We start from the raw sequence: 16,248 nt of genomic DNA, 5'->3' as shown, positions 1-16,248 counted from the left end.
TTCGTGCTTCTTTATCCACATGCCGTATATATATTCATTATCCTATTGTCTTGGTTGCCTGTTTATGTTCCAAATAATTTAAATTAATTCTTTATCATTTATAACTTGAAACATTTTCAAGTTAAAAACACACACACATGCAATGGTTATAATAAAAACAAAAATCATGTGTGACAATCCCATTTGGTGAAATAAATGAACTTTATTTACTTTAAACGAAAGGAGCTAAACAACAGATACAAACTAATGCCACAAGAAATTTCTTTTGTAGAAAGTTAAACATTGTATTTACATTCTCAACTAACAGATGAAATGTGATATGGATGGATGAAACACAGACTGAATCTTTGAGTAACAGTTTCATAAATCACAGCTTTATGTGATTCTCCTGTTGTCCATTCTCTGACCAGAAATTCACAAAGCTATCATTAGGTTACAGTTCCTTCTGACAGTGGGCTTGAAAAAAAGGAAGCTTCATGTGTGATTTTCTTAACTTGGTCCATCAATAAGTATACTGTTTAATGCCAATGGATACAAAGCTGTTCCTCCTAAAAACAGTAAAGAAACAAGATCTTACAATAAGCCTATCTTATTATTTACTAAGTAGCAGTCTAAATATTTTTTTCACTCAACATCTAAGTGAACTAATATTTGATTAAAATTTAATCTGAAAGTTCTTATAAAACAAGGTACCAACATCCATGGTAAATGCTTTTACGTACAGTTTACTTGTATGATTTATGAAGAAATTATAAAAAACAAAAGTTCAAAATAAAAATATATAAAACAATCAAATAATTGAATTAAAAGTAGGACAGTTGTAAAACAAATTGGTTAAAGACTTTAAAAATAAAAATAAATTTTAGTTTTCATCCACAATCATTTTGAGATGTATTTTGGGAACTAGTGCACGTGTACTAAGTGTAATAACTTTTGTCAGTTATTCTCATCAGGAAACGACTAATATAAGATCGACAATTTGTTCCATTCACCAGTATTTTAATACCTCCAACAAAAATCCAGTTTAGTAATTTTTTCTAATGTATATCAGCACTATTTCAGTAACTTTCCAACCATAACTTTCAAAATCCAAATATGATGTAGTGTCACATATGCCAGAACTATTAAATGTAGAGTACTGTCTTTATCAAACAAACATTACATAGTAATAAGTTAGTAAACAAAATTTATCTGGAGATTTTGTTTGTTGCTTCAATTAAGAAGCACTGTTGCTGTCTAAAAGAACCCCCCTTCCAGAAAACACTTAGTACATATTTAAGGTATCTCTTACTCTAAAAGTTCCATCATCTATCTTAAACTCCTTACAAAGAAGTGTTCTAAAATTCTATTGTCTAAATCAGAAATAACACTTTTCAAATGTAAGGTTCCATTTAATACAGAACCTCCACCATCTGTCTGAAACTGTTCTTAATGAGAAGTGCTCTGAATTGCTGTTATAATAATCAGAAATGGCACTTTACTAATGGAGACTGAAACACTGATACAAGTGACAATCATTTTGTTAAATTCTCTGTATACAACATGTAATGAGTGACCACTTCCAGTTTCTGTGTAACAGGTGTTTCCCATAGATGTGACATGACAAAGAAATAATTAATGTTTTTTTATTTAAAAAAAAAGGAATTACACTAATTTTGTCTAACTCTGGGAATTGGTTTTACTTTATCCAAAGAAGATAGCAACTACTATTTAACAAAATAAGAATCATTTGTTTCAACACTCATAATAAATTTCATTATTCCAATGGAGTGTTACTGTGGTGTGATCTTACTACCAGTAAACAAAATGTCAAAATGATCTGACATACTAAATCTGTATACAAATCCTTCTTTGCTTGTATTGTTATGTCATGGGAGATTTTTTTTTTTTTCAGGAGAAGAAATAGCATGAATTTTCAATTCCTCAGACTTGGCCACTAAACTGTTGTACAAAATGTAGTTTAAGACACCTTTTAAATTTAGAAGAACAAGACTGGTCGATATGTCCAACCTAGAAACTACAATTCCATATTTGTCAGATAATGTTCACATCATGTGACAAGTTCTTAGTTATCTCTGTTGTACATCATAACCTAAATTATAAATGTTTCTAAGAAACATACCACCATTAATTCCTGAAATCTTTACACTAACTCCAAGTGAAACATGATTTCATGTTAACAATAAAGATACAGTGTTCATATTTCATCTAACAACCTCCAGAACCTCCTACATGAACAACTTATTTTCAAGTAAATTGGATACTTTATCTCTCTCTTATTCTCTGCCGTAACACTAACTGCAGAAAAAATCATAATTGCGTAGTAAAACTTAAAGTTGAAAATTAGGAAATGAATGCCATATTTTGTTCTGCAATATGCAATCACCAAAATTAGCAGCATCTAAGCCAAATACTACAAAGTGGCTTCAGATTAGCACTTGTTAAAACACACATACTAAATACACATATATGATCTGATTAAAAATAAAGGGTTAATAATTTATAACGTCTATACCACATCAAAACATATTGTAAAGATTTTCTTTGTTATAAAATGTGTCTGGAAAAACATACCCACGATACTTACTTAAGATGTCACTGTCTCCTGTGCGCTTTTTGCTTTGATTTCCTCTGTAAAATCAATTAAAAAGGTGTTACCAGAGTGTGGCTGTATAACTTATAAACACTTCAAGAAATATTTTAAGATATTTGTCTATTTCTTCTGTATTGTCAATCAGACTGATCTTAAACCTTATTCTACAGACTTAAATTCAAATCCAAAACATTCACGTAACAAAATATAGATACTGAGATGCTTCAAAAATATTCCCAAATTTTAGTGTCTGATACAAAGTTGTTATAATGAGTATGTTTACATTTCAAGACTTCCTATGATATAAATCATTACCATAAAACACCGAATTTATATAATCTTCAGAAACCACAAAATCATTTGTTTTTTAATAATACAATGTTTTATAAAACCTCAGTCAATACTAGTGGTCTCATGACATTCACTAAACTAATGTTACTTGTAAATTTTGTAAAAACCTATAAAACCCCCCAGAAAACAGAAATATGTACACAGTTAAAATGAAAATAAATTTGAAACTAATACAAAATATTACTCACTTTATATTTTTTAAACATATAAACAAGAATGAAAACCACCAGATAATGTAACAAATTAGAAAGTTTCAATATAATTTACAATTTCAGTATTCACACTACAGTTGACATTCAATAAACTTTACTGGAACATGCATTAAAACACTGCTTTAAAGGTTAAGTAACAATAAAACGAAATCTACCTAGAGAATCCACTTTCAATCAGGTTTTGTTGAAACTTTCGTGTTTCTTCCACAGCAAGGGGAAGATCCGAGACTGACATTGGAGGAAGTACATTTGGAATGTATTTAGCAAAGATATGAGGAGCTAAAGAAACATACTCTGTAAGAGCAAACGTACAATCAAACAACCTTACAATACAAGATAATGTGAAGTACAATGCACCTACAGTTTAATGCTATATTATCACTAATTTACTAGATTTGGTTCATATGATGATCTACACAGTAGCTGTCAAGTAGACTTGTAATGTTTCATCACACAAAATTACCTCTCTAATATTTAATTTCTAGAGCTAATGTTTTATTTCAAATAACAAGTTTCTATATGTACATGTTTAATCATTATTCTGACATTTTGTTTTGCTAAAAATCTCAAGAGTATCTTTAGTTCTTGTACCAAGAAAAAATATACCTGATTTGAACAATATTAACCTTCTCTATAATGTTTGAGGGAAACACATCCCCTCAAAATTTACCAAGTACACTGTAAATATTGAATATCTTTCCAACAAAGTCAAACCTACCTCTCTTTAAAGAATAGAGTCCACTGACTACACTGAACACAGTTGAGGGGGGTACTGTAAAAGCAGACAACTGTGCTTCCTCTAGTGCCCCTGAAATAAGTCATTTGACAACACAATAAATACATGAAAAATATATTTATACATTATATATTCTACTGTTCAGATATATCACACTTCCAGTAACTTGATTCAATACTTATATACGTGATGTATTGTACTGTTTTGATACATCGCAATTTCTTGAATTTTGTTCAACATTTATACATAACTTGATATAAATGTCTATATATCACACTTACATTAATTCTGTTCTTAAGATTTTTGTCACAAGAAAACAATCAACCATTACCTAACAGATTTAGTTAATAGCTTAACACAACTAAAAGATAATGTTAAAAGTTCTTGAACTGAGTATGAAAATTTTGCCAATAATTTGTTTATTTGAGGACATGTGACAAAATTAACTTAAACATTGTCTCACTTTCATACCCACACTTAAAAAAAAAAAAAGATTGTAAAATAAGATTATAGCCAAAATGTTTATATTTAGATTTTTTTTTTTATAAAAAAAAGTAATATTTACTTTATTTAAAGTCAAAATAAAATTCAAATTGCTAATTCTAATTAACAGTGGTTTGATATATAACATATAGTAACATAGTATCTATTTACATTATTCATATATATTAGATGCTTCTTGAAAATTCTCTTTTAATATGCTAACGCATATAATCATTTCTAGGTTTATAACTATTGTTACTAGTTTGCTGAAATGAAACAGATCCTACAAAACATGTCTGGTTAATACTAAACACAGAATGTTCTTTGTGGAGTAGTTAATTCTGTTGTGACATGCAGAAGGTACAAATACCCACGAAACTTGAGTCACGAAATCTATGTGGTAAGTAGAATAAATAAGACTACAGCTTATATGTTAACACCAGCATAATTACATAGCATATTCTTTTTGTAACTGGATTTAAAGTCAAACTCCAAATGATCAGCATATATAGGCTCCAATTGCACACAGTATTGTGAGGCATTTTACATTATTTTCAAATGCTTAAAGGAATAATATTTTATAACAACTACATATGTGACATATGTGCACATAGTGACAACACAAGAGAAGTTACACAATGACACTTAACCTAGAAGGGAAATAAATATATATGCCCAGTACATATGATACGATGTATTCAAGACAGTATCGGAAACCCACTGTCTATTTTATCTATATAAATAGACACACATGTAGTAGAGAGAAAGTATGAATAAATTTTTGTTAACTTCAGTAGAGGCAAGAAATGAATTCTATACGAAGACTTCGAAAGAAAAACCAGAGACTCTTGGCAGAACTTTGACTGGAAGGAAAATGAAGAGAAATATATGCAAATAAAGTGGCCAACTTACCACTTCTGGCCATAACCAATTGACAATTAGTATTGATTTGATCAGACAGTGGATATCAACCAATCATCTGAAGGTTCTACTTGTATGACAAACATATAAAGCTAACTGAATGCTCATAGAAATCCTGAAAAAGTGAGTACAAATTTCCCTTTTCTTTGACAAAGTCAGTGTCTTGGTTCTTACCAAGAACTTAACAAGCCTGTTGCTGATGATTCCTGACCATTTTGAAGAAAAGAAACTCTTCCAGCTCGAGCTCAGCATAAGTAACTATTGCTATCTCTATCAGTCGAAGAGCACAGCTAAGAACAAATTTAGTTTATTAATATTAATGAAAGTAAAAGTAAACTGACTGAATATATACTGTTTGATGTTGTACCTGATAATCCATTTGTGTAGTAAGGAATTTAACGAGTATTATTGAAAGATTAATTGAAGGACAGTTACCTGGTCAGATTGAAGAATTCGGTCATTTTAACAGTGAAAATTCTGAAGATACCTTTGGTAATTTTGATGTTATCGAGTGTATTAATAAACTGAATTAAGGTGTTGTATTTTGAATCTCAGCCACTAAGTTCATCCTTTATTATAACTATAAATTTCCTCTAGTTAATGACTTATGTACTCCACTAAAAACTGTAAACCTAGATTTAAAGTCAAACTCCAAACAACTAGCCTACATGGCCTCCCATTACACAAAATGGTTTATTTCACTATTTAAAAAACAAAAATTATATGTTGCTTCACAAATATTCAATGGTTATTATGCTTTATGCCTGCAGTGTCCAAGGTCCAGTGAGAGTAAAATTTGCGAATTATTTGTTTTCATGAATGCAAATACAGAAGTGGCAGTATGCTTACAGCCAGCCATAAAGTTTTAACTACATAATAAAAAAACTTGAGATAAACATGAAATCCATTCTTTCTTGGTTAATAGCCAACCTTTAAATTGCAATGACATGACCCAAGAACTATCAAGTACTTCTCATGCCATCACTGGTAACCATATTAAAATTTTCATTATTACAAAGACATTAAACTTAGTTAATACATGTAACAGTATTCAAAGAAAATATTGGGACAGATTCTTTTATATACGTGGACAACAACATGGAAAAATAATATGTTAGTGTATACTGTATACCTCTATAAAAAAAATGTATCAAACTAATCAGTGATGTCGAGAAAACCCACTTGTAGAGAAATATATATGTAAAAATGGCTCGTTTGGGTTGAGATTTTTTTTTAACGTATAGGAGTGAACTTTTTTACGTTTCAACCTTCTTCGGTCATCGTCAGGTTCACAAAGAAAGAGAGAGGTAACTGACCACATGTTTGAAAGAGGTTGTGTAATGAGTGTCGGAATGTAGAGGGCAGGCTTAGATGCTGAATATACAATTTTATATTATTTCTTTAATTTTTATTATTATTTATTATATTATATTTTAATATAGATATAAAGGTGTTCCTTTGTATTGGTTTATTTTGGGCTTAAGTTGTTGTATAAGTAAGGCTTCTTTAATTTTGCATTCGTTTATGTTTGTTTATTTAGTATTCGAGTGTTTTCTATGGTTATGTTGTGTTTACTTGACTTACAGTGTTCAAAAACGTGTGAAGGTGACTTATGTTCTTTAAATCTGGTTTCCATTTTTCTACTTGTTTCTCCAATATAGAAGTCGTGGCAGTTATCACATTGTATTTTATAAATAATGTTGGTGTGGTGTTTGTCAGTGTAGTTTTTACATAGCATAGATCTCAGTTTTGTGCCTGGTTTTTGAATAAATTTGGTATTAACTGGAATGTCATATTTTGTTACTAGTTTTTGCCAAATGTTGGTTAATTTTCTGCTGATGTCGGGAATATATGGTATGCAGCAGTATATGGTTTCATGATTTTTTGTATCAAACTGTAATTGCACGTGGTGTAAAATTAGCAAGATTTCTATTTGACAAGTTAAAAAAATTTTCCTTCCAAGAATTATTTCTGATATGTTATCAAATTCCACTGTAGATAAAAATAAATTTAAATTTCATATAGCATTCGAGTAGAATACTAAATTTTTAAATTCAAAAATAATTACAAAATGAAAAATCTGTGACTCAAAATCATACAAAAAATATGAAACCAAACACTAATTTCTATAAAATTTCTATACAGCCTAAGTTAACTCTCTTCATGTGGGCCTGGTTAATTTGACAAAGTCTTTCCCAGTCTTTATAGATTTGATACTAACTTTCAGTATAGTATGTATATCTTCAAAACATTTGTCAATCTTTCAGTTAACATAAGCCTTTCATATGTATATTTTTAGTGAAGTATTTTTAATAAACTAAAAATAAATTTGTTCTTTAATATAGTGTATCTGTTTTGAACAGTTTAAATACCATAGGGTGTTCGGAAAGTCACTGCGCACTTATATATTTATTAACAGACATGTTTCAATATAGAATACAGGAGGTAAATATGAATGACAATTATAAACAATGTTGAAAGTGACCCCCGTTGGCATCAATACAGGCCTGGATCCTTCTTATTATGTTTCTAAACACTGCTATTAGTTGCTGGCTTGAAATAGACTGAATAAACTATGATTACAAAACTGCACAAAAACTTTCCAAACACCCTGTAGTTTGTAAAGTAATTTCAAGGTTAAAATCAAAATTTTCTTCAAACAAATTTCATTTTTGTAATCTCTAAACTCTCCTAAATACATTTCAAATGTGTTTTCAGAAAAACTTTAAATTTTATCTTTTATTCTCTCTACCATAACACTAGACAAAGTTAGTCAATTTTACTGACCTTGTAGCTTATCTATCCACAACATAATGTAATACAATCCATCATTTAATAGACAAAAATCTTGACACTTTATTATTTATAAGTAATATATAATTAAACATAAAGAGAATTATTAATATATCCTGAAAAGACAGGATATGACAGGAAGGGTGTGATTTGCTGGTTCTGCAAACAAACAAACTGAAGACTATAAAATTATGGTTTGTCTGAGCAATGACAGTTTTATAGTAACTGTTGTTTAATTTAGTAATTTTCTCAGGGGATAAAACAGAGATGAGTAGATACCAAAAAAAGATGTATCACATGTCACACTAAGAAAAATTTAAGATTTTTTAAAATATTGCACTGCAAAATTAAAAATTGAAAACTTACATAAATATAAAATATGGATTAATAGCTAAGACTTTATGCTATACTAAATGGTATAAAAAAAACAAAAATTAGTTTAATAAAATACTGAATGTAAGATACTAAAACTATGTGCATTAGAGGATACTGGTACAAGGGAATTAATTGTACTAGAATTATTGTACAGAGAAAACTAAAAGGTTAATAGTCATCTGACAACCTTAGGAAACAAAATGGGATATTAACACTCAGTGAAAGTAACAAATAAAATGCAGTTTGTGTTAGCTAAAAATCACAAATGTTTCAAACAAAATTATTACTTACCGATTACTCTATTTACATGGTTATCAACAAGGACAGAAGTGAAGGACCGGCACAGCTCACTCCTTAAATCAGTGTCCATTCTACTTTCTAAATACCTGTTCTAAATTACAAAATATTTAGCATCAGTACTTTTTTGGAATGCTGTATTTATTAAAATGAAAACATTTAAACACAAAGGAACACAGCTACTTTCAAACCATTGAAACACAATAAACAAAGCTGTTGTTAACACTCCTACGAAAAGTGGGGCCTAATAGGCCCCAGAGCAACTTGAAAGGTTATTAATATTAGGCTAATAATTTTGTATTTAAATGAAATTGCCATTTAAATCCATTAATGAATGGATTAACGAGATTCCCACTGTCCCTATCTACTATCTAGCGAAACCACAGCCAGGGGAACGGGCTTGGAGAAATCAGGACTAGAAACGTCTTTTCGTAGGAGTGTTAAGTCACTACAACACAGAAACAAAGTTGTTGTTAAACCAATACAAAATGTAATGAAAATTGTTGCTAACCTAATACAACACAGAAGTAATATTACTGTTAACTCAGTACAACACAGAAACAAAGTGGTTGTTAAACCAAAACAGCAAACAAACAAAATTGTTGTTAACTCAGTACACAGAAAAAAGTGGTTGTTAAATGGTAACCAGTACAACACAGAAATGAAGCTACTTACAAATAACATGGATGCAACAACCCAGAAATAATGTGCCACCAAGTAAGTTTAAACACAGAAACAATGCTGCCCCTAAACCAGCTTATACAACACACAAACAATGCTGCCCCTAAACCAGCTTATACAACACACAAACAATGCTGCCCCTAAACCAGCTTATACAACACACAAACAATGCTGCCCCTAAACCAGCTTATACAACATACAAACAATGCTGCCCCTAAACCAGCTTATACAACACACAAACAATGCTGCCCCTAAACCAGCTTATACAACACACAAACAATGCTGCCCCTAAACCAGCTTATACAACACACAAACAATGCTGCCCCTAAACCAGCTTATACAACACACAAACAATGCTGCCCCTAAACCAGCTTATACAACACAAACAATGCTGCCCCTAAACCAGCTTACACAACACACAAACAATGCTGCTAATAAAACCAGTTAACACACAATTATAAGGTTACTCTTAAACTAGTTAATAGCTTTTATTTTCAAAACACAAACATTTTTCAAGCAACTAAAGGTGACCTACAAGTGGAAAGAAAACTGAAAGAATCATAAATACATCTTGAAATATATCAGTTCTGAGATGAATTCCAAATACTTTAGTTGTCAATCACTTGAAATGGAGAAACAAAACTTAATGTTTTTCTTTTTTAACATTTTTCACTGAATCACAACTTAATATAACAAGTTATTATCTATAAAGATTGTTCATTGATACAATATTATATTAGCTACATAAAATATTTAATGGTACACTGATTAGCTCAGTTTTAATTGTGTTTACCTCATTAAAACTTTTCTATGACAGGTAACCCATTATGTTTGACTCAGCTGACTGCAGCTATAGCTTAATTATTATTTCATTCTAGATCAAATGCTGCTACACAGATGTTCTTAGCCTCACTTGAAGAATTGCCAAGCATGGCCTGGAGGTTAGGATGCTTCACCCACAACCTGAGAGTCATAGGTTTGAATCTCCATCCCACTAGACATGCTCACCCTTTCAGCTATGGGGGCTTATAATGTGATGGTCATCTTAGTATTCCTTCTTAAAAGAGTAGCCCACGAGTTGACAGTGGATGGGGATGACTAGGTGCCTTCCTATAGTCTTTCGTTGATACATTATGGACTGCTAGCACAGATAGCCCTTTTGTAACTTTGCAAAAAATTCAAACCAAATCACTTGAAGAAACACATAGAAACACAATCAAGAAGCCTGCTTTTGTTAAGATTCAATAAACCCATCCAGTGTTTAATCCACTAACTTTTAACAAGCCATGACCAAAAGAATATTCTGATAGTTGTAAGGCAGACAACGAATTTGGAGCTCTATATTAATACCTAGAAGTAACATATCATAAAACTAAGAATATGGGTCTACTCTAAAGTTTTTACTTCTTCATGGGCACGTAACTCTATTCTGACTATAATTCCAGTCACTCTCCATTTGAAAATTTTCACACAGAACCAGAACAAAAAGATAATATTGCAGCAATAACAAATTAATATTAACAGCAAATACATACATACATAAACATACACTCTCAGCAACAAACATGACAAATTTTTTCACAAGCAGAAATTCTGAAACCTTGAAAAAATAGAAAATGTGCAGTGCATACACCTGAATTATTCATACACACAACATAACGTTATACTTGCCATGTAGGTAAATACTGGAATGAGTCCTCTAAGACTGGATTCAAACTGTTTTAGTACTGAATCGAAGATCTTCACTAAAACTTGACCTGCTTTGACCTAAAAAAAAACAAACTGTTCAAACAAAATGATAACCATTCAACTCATTTCTTAAAGAGATTCAAGAAGTGCAAAAGAAATCAATTCACCATCATACAAACTAAAAACAATTAATATGAAACAATGCTATGATCAGTATATTATTCAAATTATTTCAATGATTAAAAATCTTATGCTAAATATGCCACCTGGCAGAGAAAAGTTTATCCAATAAAAATTCAGTAACAGTAGCTTTGAAATTTTAGAAGATTTACCTCTTTGCAAAAGACTAGTTTAATGTAAATTTAAAAATTTTTTATGCTTAACTTCAGAGTGAGAACTTTCTTTGAAAATTACACCTTTTAAAAGGGTTCAAAATATTTCATTCAAAGGAACTTAATATTTTTAATTAGCTTTCCACTTGGGAATGCATGGTCAACCTATATTCCTTTAGTTATGATCAATGAAAGTTAACATGTTACATGGATTAAATTAAAAGATAATTCACAGGAAAATGCAACATTACATGAGGGAATGTTGACCTTGTGTGAATGTAATATTTCATTATTTTTCTCCCTGTTTAAACTTTGTGTAAAGCTTGCAAAGAAATATGTATATTTATTTATTCAGTCTTAGCATTTACAGTTGATAAACCACTGTTAAGATCTAACTTCTGCTATATAAATTTCAGAAATGCCTATCCTACCTCAAGCTCATGATTTACTTTCTCCCAATGTATCTTCACTTCAAACAAAAGGTCACGGTACAACCTTTCTGAATAATTTTTACAAATACATTTGTTGACGCAACTGAAAAGAAAGACAAGAAATCAAACCATTAAGTCATTCCAGTATCTGTTCTAGTCGCATAATGCAAAATCAGAAAAATGTGCAAACACAAAGCAAGCCTTTATTTTACAAGAAACTTCTAAAATGTTTAATAAAAATTTGTTTCCATTGCCAGGAACACTTTCCACTTCAAACATGTCCTACATGTGTTTATTATGATCTCTTAGTAAAGCCAGAAAAATATTTCATATAATCAATGACTGTACACATTTCTAACAAGCAAGACTTTCATTGTGTGTTTCTGGTTACTTCATGTAATTACAGTATAGAATGCACTCCTCACTCTAGCTACTAGTAGTTCTTCTTAGAGCTGGGTGATTAGTGGAATTAGATTATCAATTATTTTTTAACTAATTGATTATTCCTACATGAGATGGGACAGTTGGAATAATAAAATATATTAAGTCAAAAACACTAATTTTAATCAAAATCAAAATATATATGCAAAAACGGCTCGTTTGGGTTGAAAAAATGTTTTACATAGAAGGTCGAAACGTTGTTCGCTCTTCAATGTAAAATATTTTCTCAACCCAAACGAGCCGTTTTTGCATATATATTTCTCTACAAGTGGGTTTTCTCAACATCACTAAAAATCAAAAATAATAAATTATAAAGGCATTACCTTGATTACTTAAATAGCTACAATAATAAAACTCTGTTGATTATTTTCATGACACCAATCAATGGCTACAAAAAAAAAAAATTATCTTGGGCTGCCCCTGTTATTTGTCTCTAAAATAAGAATTTTATTAATAACCCACAGTTAACCTGCATTTACAACTTCTATATTGTTTCCTTAAGTAAATGAGGAATTATGAGGTGATGGTAGGCTTTTGGTTCACCAAAGGTATCCCAACTCCCATTTTACCTTAACCAACAAAATTAATCACTAAGTCTATTCCTTATTTCTCATTAATAAATCCTTTTTAAAAATTTCCATAAAAATGCATCCTCTGCCATAATTGATTGCAATTTGTTAAAATAGATTTTCTCCCCTATTACATCTACATAAAAAAACTTATTATACACATTATAGATGTTGGACTAATTACATAGCCAGTTCTTTAGGGTCTCTTCAAGAAAGAAGGTTGTGATGCAGGGTAGATTTTGACATTTGAAAGGTAGGAAAGCATTACCAAAAATTAGTTCAAACCTTTCACAGTACCAATTTACCAATGACAACCATAATTACCAGTTCATATTTCATTCAAAAACTTTTTAATTTTACATAGTCCATATAGCTGAAATAAAACATTCATGTGATGTTTGAAAATAAGTTATATGAAAATAAATGCAGATTATTTTGGTGCATGTAATTGACATAAGTGACAGTTATACAGCTGTGTAAAGTAAACTTACATTGTATGAGCACCCTACTATGACAGATTAAACAGCTACAGATGTTTTAAGCAAAAAAAAAAGTTTCAGTTAACACTTACAAGCATGTTAACACTCAAATTCTTTAATAAGAAATCACTGATTACTTAAACATAATAAACAAAAACAGAAAAAGCAACAGTTTGATTAGAAAATAAGCATAGACCAACTGTAACACACTGTTACAAAAAGTTTCATTCATTAAAGGTACACATTTTTAAACTGTTAATTAATAATTAAACATACATCTTGGAAAGGTGTGTAACTACATTGGTTCTCCTTTTTCAACATTAAAATTAATAAAGTGAGCACATATTTAGTGGTTCATACTTAGTCTGCAATAAAACTTGTTACATCTCATATGACAAGTATTCAGCATATTCTACTGATGCAATACAGAAGTTAAATCTGTCCCCTCTGTGCTCCATCACAATGGCCTTCACAGAAACAACAAATACATACAACGTTAGGTAGTGAAATGTGTGTATTTAAAGTTATCTTTTTAATACAACACTTTTTGTTTAAGTACAGGCATTACACAAATCATATATTTTTACAGCTCTCATTAACAACTAATAAAATCTGATGCAGCCTGAATACTGGCTGATGTACGTTTAGAGCTATCTTAAAATTTTTGGCTAGTAAATAAACTCACAGCACTAAATAAAAAAAGCAAAAAGAAAAACATCACAAACAGGTCTGATATCAGTTGCATGTCTTTGAACAAGGTGTTACAGTCCACATTATACAGCATCTATTTGGTAGCATATTTCCAATTCTCAATAAAAAATCAAACCGCCACAAATAATTGACAAAATCAAGATGAACGAATGAGGAGACCAACTTAACAAGAATGGTAAACATACACAAATGAAAAACAGATTTTATGTAAGAAATTTTATACAAGTTACAATCACAACTAACAGTATCAAAACTAAAACCAAACACATCTTAAGCAGTGTACCCCATTCACTGCTAATAACAACAATGGATTTTCTATACAACTGTATACTTACCTATAGACATTCTCAAATGACATAAGCCCTTTATGCCCAATGGACTGTGTGAGCAGGAGATCAATAGCATTTTGAATCGTAGGCCAGTATTCCTGCTCGTACTCTGCTGAAATCATTTCATAACCTGTTTGTAGACAGAAAAATATTAAGATAGGCATGAAAACAGGTAAAAATATTTTACTACATTCTGAGAAATTGATGTAATATGTGACAATCAACACTGTTGTTCAATAGCAAAATTTTCTAACAATGTAATTTATTTGTTTTTGAATTTTGTGCAAAGTTACGAGGGCTATCTGCACTATCCTTCCCTAATTTAGCAGTATAAGAATAGAAGGAAAACAACTAGTAATCGCCACACACTGCCAACTCTTGGGCAACTCTTTTTCCAACAAATAGTGGGATTAAATGTCACATTATAATGCCACCACGGCTGGAAGGGCGAGCACATTTGGTGTGAAGGGGATTCAAACCCACAACCCTCAGATTACGAATAGAGTGCCTTACCCACTTGGCCATTCCAGGCCATGTAATTTGTGATAAAATGTACACCTGAAAAATTAAAATAGCTGAATATATGGCTAACTGTACTCGCTGTCAACTTAAGGATAACCACATTATCTTTCCAAATTTCTTTTAATACTAAAAAATGTCATTTTTTATATGCTTCAAACTGTGAAAAAAACAAAATGGTAGAATAAGCCATTGCTCATGATTAACAATGTCAAACTACAATTGTTGAATTGTGTTGCAATTTTGTTAATACTAAGAAGAAACAGCTACACCTCATTTTAGAAACAAGGTTCACAGATACTTACAGCCATGACATATGCCTTTTGGTCATTTATATTGCAGGATTCCAAGTACAAAAGATTATTATAACTGATTAGGAAATCTGTTTCATTTGCTGGTTCCACGCTGGTTTGCGATCTTTCATATCACATATCCAGGCCAAGTAATATGAAACAGGAATAACCATTTAACTTGACTGATTGCTACAGGTATTACGTACTATACAGTTCCAATTTAAAACAAGCTTCTTGTCTAAATTTTTTTTTTGTTTTCTTTCTAACAGCTTATAGTTTTCTGTTTTGTAGAAAGCTACTTTAGTCCCTTATTTAAAAGTCATCATCATTAAATAACTTATAACCTGAAATGTGAAAATTTCTAATATCAGTGTTCTCCAAATCTTCCAGTCAAACTCAAGCCTTGCACTCATCCACATAATTTTTAAAACTGCTAACATTAGAGTTTGCTTCAGGACCTTTGTTGTGCATTAGTTCATGTGAACAAGTTGAATAGTTCTTCAATATAACATTTGACAGATGACAAGGTGTCCCTTCAACCATTGTGGTAGACCTGTTCAAGATAGAAATGCTCATCTGCTGGTATTCATCGTTGACTTTCTGAGTACCCTTAAACCCCTCGCTTGAAATATCCTAATCCAGAGATGCCAACTTTTTCAAATGACTGAGCGTAATGGTTATAGACAGAGCCCTTTCACAGTTTTAGTCCTTTTAGATTTGCCAGAAACAAGACAATATGGTGAACGAGGCCTCTTTTTTCCCATCTTGTGAATGATCACATTGATGTTTCTATGCTGCTCAGAAAATGAGAAATACCCATCTACGCGAGCACCGATTGGTTGACAAGCACTGATGACGCAACTATGGGTTCCCCCACTTACTCAGTAAGGAGAAGCACCGCACTCAAATTATAGGTAGACGTCGGAGATACAAATATTTTTTGTTATTTCAAGCACAAACATGATTATCACAAGTAGCCCTCTGGACTATGTCTTTTATTTATTATCAAAATT

The 16,248-nt window shown here is 30.9% G+C and overlaps 1 protein-coding gene across 3 annotated transcripts in view; it reads right to left on the bottom strand.

Annotated features, from left to right (window-relative positions):
• Positions 1 to 182: 182 nt before the first annotated feature.
• The window catches only part of LOC143257456 (CDK2-associated and cullin domain-containing protein 1-like), a 19,398-nt gene continuing 3,332 nt past the window's right edge, over positions 183 to 16,248 (bottom strand). For 2 of the 3 annotated variants that reach the window (XM_076516145.1, XM_076516146.1), the window contains exons 2-9: positions 14,430 to 14,553; positions 11,895 to 11,997; positions 11,114 to 11,209; positions 8,756 to 8,855; positions 3,875 to 3,964; positions 3,312 to 3,450; positions 2,588 to 2,631; positions 183 to 548 (exon numbers count right to left, since the gene is read on the bottom strand). In XM_076516145.1, coding sequence (XP_076372260.1) covers positions 490 to 548; positions 2,588 to 2,631; positions 3,312 to 3,450; positions 3,875 to 3,964; positions 8,756 to 8,855; positions 11,114 to 11,209; positions 11,895 to 11,997; positions 14,430 to 14,545 — 747 coding nt within the window. In that variant the 5' untranslated portion in view covers positions 14,546 to 14,553 and the 3' untranslated portion in view covers positions 183 to 489. The remainder of the gene's footprint in view (positions 549 to 2,587; positions 2,632 to 3,311; positions 3,451 to 3,874; positions 3,965 to 8,755; positions 8,856 to 11,113; positions 11,210 to 11,894; positions 11,998 to 14,429; positions 14,554 to 16,248) is intronic. The other variant, XM_076516147.1, reaches the window with a different exon arrangement.

This window comes from Tachypleus tridentatus, chromosome 7 (genome assembly GCF_004210375.1).
Source record: "Tachypleus tridentatus isolate NWPU-2018 chromosome 7, ASM421037v1, whole genome shotgun sequence".
Classification (NCBI taxonomy): Eukaryota; Metazoa; Arthropoda; class Merostomata; order Xiphosura; family Limulidae; genus Tachypleus; species Tachypleus tridentatus.
Note: the sequence above shows the minus strand (reverse complement) of the source record. Positions and strands in the feature narration are given on the sequence as shown.